At 38.8% G+C, this 5,436-nt stretch overlaps 1 protein-coding gene across 2 annotated transcripts in view; it reads right to left on the reverse strand.

The window, feature by feature from the left end:
• LOC105621162 (glutamate-gated chloride channel) overlaps nucleotides 1-653 on the reverse strand; it is a 47,486-nt gene extending 46,833 nt beyond the window's left edge. For both annotated transcript variants that reach the window (XM_012202631.1, XM_012202632.1), the window contains exon 1: nucleotides 595-653. In XM_012202631.1, the coding sequence (XP_012058021.1) occupies nucleotides 595-653 (59 nt within the window). The remainder of the gene's footprint in view (nucleotides 1-594) is intronic.
• Nucleotides 654-5,436: the final 4,783 nt, after the last annotated feature.

Genomic DNA, 5,436 nt, shown 5'->3' on the forward strand with positions numbered 1-5,436 from the left:
TATATATTATATATATATATATATATATATATATATATATATACATTATGTATTCAGAATTTTTTTAATATCTTTTGTTACACGACACATAAAGATATAAATAGAAGTCTATCCTGAATTTTGGTGCAAATTATATAATAAAACACACATAAAATGATTTTTTAAAAATACATAAAAATACCGTCATAAAAAATACACACTTCGCAAATCATCCAAAAATTTTTATATTATTTTTCAAATTCTGTTTCGTTCAATTCTGTTTCGTTCAATTCGCGCGACAAAATTTCAAAGGTGACGCACGTCGGTCCGTTCATAAATTTTCGTTTCTTATAAGCTTTATGCATCATAACAATAATCCCGTGTGGGTCAATAACATATATCTTTACGAGCCACAATGTTCTTTCTTAGAATTATATTTTTATCGCTAGAAACTCTCTCTCGCGAAATCTTGACTTGACATCGTTCCAAAAGTAGTATATAACAGTTTTATTATTAATTCAGGCGATATAACAGTTAACTGCATATGAACAAAATTTGCATGAGGCACTACTAGTAACAATTTGACACAATCCATGTCACAATGAAACAACTTACCTTGATGGATGCAGCAGCACTGCTAGTAACACCAATAATAGTAGTACTCCAGGCCACATTGCGCCGGCCTGCAAGCAAACAAGATAAACACACCTTCATAAAAATTCTGCGGCGAGCTGCGGAACACGAATCCCTACGCGGATTCGCATTAGCAATGATTAAACTTATCTATCTCACACCGCAATCTCGATGCAATCTACGTAATTTCTCCCCTGCGATCCGTAATATCTCATCTTTATTTAGATTCATATTTATTTATTTACTTTATCGACATTGGGCCAGGCAAAAGCAGATGAAGCGTCTGCTTTTTCCTCGCGAGTCACGAAAATCTTACATCTATCGCTAATTCCCATTGATTTTTAATTGCCGTCGATGCTAACTCGACCGATGTTGTTTCTAAACTAAACCGACATAATTGCAATATCGCACGCGCGATATTTAATAGCAGAGGAGCCGAAGTACAAAGCCGGGGATGCCTCCATTTACCATGTCTCACCAACTTCCCGATGATTGATTGAATTAAGACGATGTAATATGTGTGTGAGTGTGTGAAGATCAAAGCGTAGAGAGGCACCGGTGTACGCTTTTATGCGTACCGCACAAGAGTATCAATTATCTCACAAGATTAAGTTGATTACACGTGGAGAAGGAAATACACACATTCCCTGTTTCTCTTTCTATATACGAGTATAAATATCGTGGTATTGCAACTTGAGATTCAACATAAAGAAGAATTGGAGCGATACCAAACGCTGTTCGTGGATTACTGAGAGGGTGTCGGATGTGAATTCTCTTCGAGGTTTGCCCGCGAATGACAAGTTCTATATATTCGTCCATCCATCCCGCTTATTTCACTCGAGGAGATAACTCAATGATAATTGCGAATTGGATGACCGCCCCGACCGTGAATTAAGGTAGAAGCATAGAGGTCGCTTTCATTGTATTAAGAATTGAATAAGTGCCAAGATGCACACGTGGCCTTTTTTGAAACATTTTGAATTGAGATCATGTGAGAAATCTCGTGCACACACGTGTCTATTTTATAACTTAAATTGCAATTCTACGCAAAATGTTATATCACGAAATATATTTAGCGGCTGAAAACTCTACAAATAACGAGAATTCCTAGAGAATTACGAGTGTTCGAAGCTAGCGCGGGACATGGTAGATGCCCCGAGCGACGTCCGTCGGCAATATTGCCGGGTAACCCGGCAAAGTTTCGAGTACTGTGACCCAAACCCGACCCGCGTTACAGCCGACCCGACCCCGAGCTAGAAGCCGAGATATCCGCAGATTCCAAGTACTTGAGAGACCTTAATCGTCTGTTTGAATGCTTCGCGGTCAATTTCTCTCTCCTACTCTTTCTCCTGTGCATTATTATTGTCGAGATATGCGCATAATTTTAAATTTTAATTAAAAAATTATCTATCGTTCATAAAGAGGATACTAGAATATTCCATGCAAGTATTCTTACCTAAGCAAAGATTTACCTCAATTTAAATACTTATTTTTAATAGTACTATCTCTCGTAACTCATAACGTGACTATCTCTCGAAATTGAGAGAATTAAACCTGCAAATGAATCTTGCGCAAATAATTGCACAAGATTCATTTGAGCGTCGCGTACGTTCGACATTTTAATCTTTGCTATATAATATTTTCTAATTTTCTTCCGTCGTAGAATACTACGTTGTTTGCTGTATGAATCATTGATAATTGACGGGAGCGGTGAAGTACGCCAACGCGAAAATCATTTTGACGGACTTTATTTCGGATGGTAACAGACGAGAGGAAAATGATGATTACACGAAGGCGTGATTGCAATTAACGAGATCGTACGCGAACGGCAAACAAGTGAGCGGACAAGTACATAATAAGAGGTCCTTTTCAGTATCAGCAATGTCAGTGTCGTTCGTGGCATAGGGGAAGATACGAGAGTCACCCTTATCGACACGCAATATCTTCGTTATTAAATTATACTCGATCTGCTAACACGTATCATTAATGAATTAGTACTTTATCAACGAACGTAACAATGAACGATTTCTGTTAATTTTATTGATAAATACATACTCTCTAAATCTGAATCAGTGAATAGTCCCTAATTACTCAGTGGCATACTTGACACTGGATAATCGAATGAAGTTCAACTAAAAAAGGAAGAATGTTTGAGCATTACAATTAAAATATCGATATTTGCACGTTAATTTCAATCTTCTAATACTATATTCATTGAATTTATAACTAAAATAAGATTAGTTAGATCACATAATAAGGATTAGATAGATTAGGATCTCACATTTTATTCACTAGTCAGTGGCATACTTGGCACTGATATCAGTGCCAAGTATGACTTATCCACTGATTCAGATTTAGAGTAAACGTTTTAAGTATTACGAAACTGAATCAACTTATCGCCCAGAGCAACGCCATGAACGTGTAAGGTCAAAATCAGATTACAATTGAAGATTGAGATTGAATAAGGACAAAGGAATTTTAACCTTTGTTGTTTTTATTGATCAAATTTCAACCTTTCAATCTTCAATGCGTAATCTGACTCCGGCCTAAGTGCCGAAACATAAGAGAAGTAGTAAGTCTCAAGTCATAAGATATTAGCCAATCACAATCGAATATGAGAATAATCGACTATAATTGATTGATTTCTTATAATTTAAATACCTATTATATTTCGAGATTAACGCGATGACTATTAAAGATTCTATAACAAAGTCTGATCACGAGATAACAAATTTTGATTAGCTCGTCATTTTTGTTAAGTTTAATAAATTGAATAAGATTGTATAAGTTAGAATGAGTAAGATAGAATGAGATAGTATAAGTTAAAATAAGATAATATATATATAAAAGAGACAACATATATATTCTTCTATCTTACTCTTGTTTTGACAAAATTGCTGGTCACTCTTATAGGGTCTCTAGTATCCACGACAGAGTAGTAAGTCTTAAAAAATTGACCGAGCGATTATTCTCCTAGCATTCGACTGTGATTGGGCAATTTCTCACTTTTACTGGGTAGGTTTTTACTACCCTATGCCCTATTGTACCCTATTGTAGACAGCGTTAAGAAAGAAAATTCCAAAGTAAAGTCGTATTCTCGAGATGGATTCGCGCGAAAGAACGAGTGAGATTCGAGAAACCTGCTGCAATCTGTGTATTAAAATAAATGTTTCCCAATTATTTCGAGTGTCAGTAAAAGTTACCGCGAGTGTATTAAGAATATCGATCTCTTTTGGAGATCTAATAGACCCTATCTTCATACCGAAGCTACATGAATAGACCACGCGGACACTATAACTCATAATTTAGGTACGGCGCTGACAAATGGTGACAAAGAAGAAGAGCGCGTGTGGGTAGGTTACCGAAGAGGGGAAGGCAAGCGATTTACGACACATACTCTCTCCTCTACGAACTAGTTTGCATCTGTATTTCCATCTCTTTCATCATTATTGCAGAGTAACGTCCTGAACGAATACGAGGATTTCGTCCGCGACAGATTAGCTTATCGTGCAAAATCATGGATCAATGCGATCAGTCATCGATTGATAAAAGCCAATTTAATGGAGGGTAAATAAAGCGCTCGAAAATGCATCTGCGCCGTAGTTTAATGGCATCATATATTTGACACGTCCCTGCAATTTATCAATCTTGATGCAACCTTAATGGCAAAATGTACATACGTCATGCTTATCGTTACGCAAAATCCGACGGAAAACAGAATTAGCATAGAGCGCGTGATAAAAATCTAAATATTTGTAGCCTGTCCCGCAACATTATTGCACAAATCAATTATCTCTAAACGTTTTTCTTTCTTTCTTTGTTCTTCTCTCTTTTGCTTGACTTTATCGATCGACTTTATTTACTTTTACAGATACAAATATGTAGTAATATCCAAGGGAATGATCATCACACCGAAATATTTAAATAAATACTTGAAAACCTTTTTACATGAAATATATGTACATTTAGCCGCTAAATTACGCATTAAATTAGGCGTAACGACACGGGGGGATCGAGATGTTGTTGCATGACGAAGAAATGCAGTTTTCTGATCGCATGATCTTTGACAATGTGCGATTGACCCATCATTCATTCGTCCGCGTATTCCGTTACATTCGTATCTGCGAATCCGTCTTTCCGTTCTGCCAATTGCCCATATTTATCTGTCCGTCCCGTCCGTTTCGGCGTTGCCGTCGATCCGCCCATCGGGTCCATCGGTCCATCTATCAACCTCTGCTCGTCCATCCCGTGTCACCCACCGAGAACTGAATGCGTGCGTGCATACTTATTCAATCTATCCGCCAATCTATCCAACTTGTTCCCGAGCCTTTTCTCTCTCTCTCTCTCTCTCTCCCTCCCCCCTCTTTCTCTCTCTTTTTCTCGCTCTCTCTTATCTATCTATCTGTTTATCTATCTACCCTTTCGCAATCGTTTGCTTTCTTCGCGCTTGGATCTTACACGCCGCCTCGATCGACCTACAGAACGACCTATCGCGCGCCCGTTCAACTCGTTCTCCACTCCCGAGAGTCCCACGAGAATCCCGGGAATTCCCCGAGACGTGTGATTCTCTCGTGCGGACGTCGCGCCGTGAGATCCGGAAGGAGATTCGCGCGCGCTCGCGGCCAACGGCACGCAATCGTCGAAATCGGGATAGGATGGAAGCTGTCGCTGGACCCTTACCTGGAGAGGCTGACAATCCTAGATGCTGGACACCCCGCAGCTACGCTCGATTACTGGCATAGCGTGGCTCTTCTTCGGCACGACACTGACAGGCTGCCGAACTCTTTCCCCCTCTCTCTCTCTCTCTCTCTCTCTCTCTCTCTT

The sequence above is a fragment of the Atta cephalotes genome, assembly GCF_000143395.1.
Source record: "Atta cephalotes unplaced genomic scaffold scaffold00032, whole genome shotgun sequence".
Lineage (NCBI taxonomy): Eukaryota > Metazoa > Arthropoda > Insecta > Hymenoptera > Formicidae > Atta > Atta cephalotes.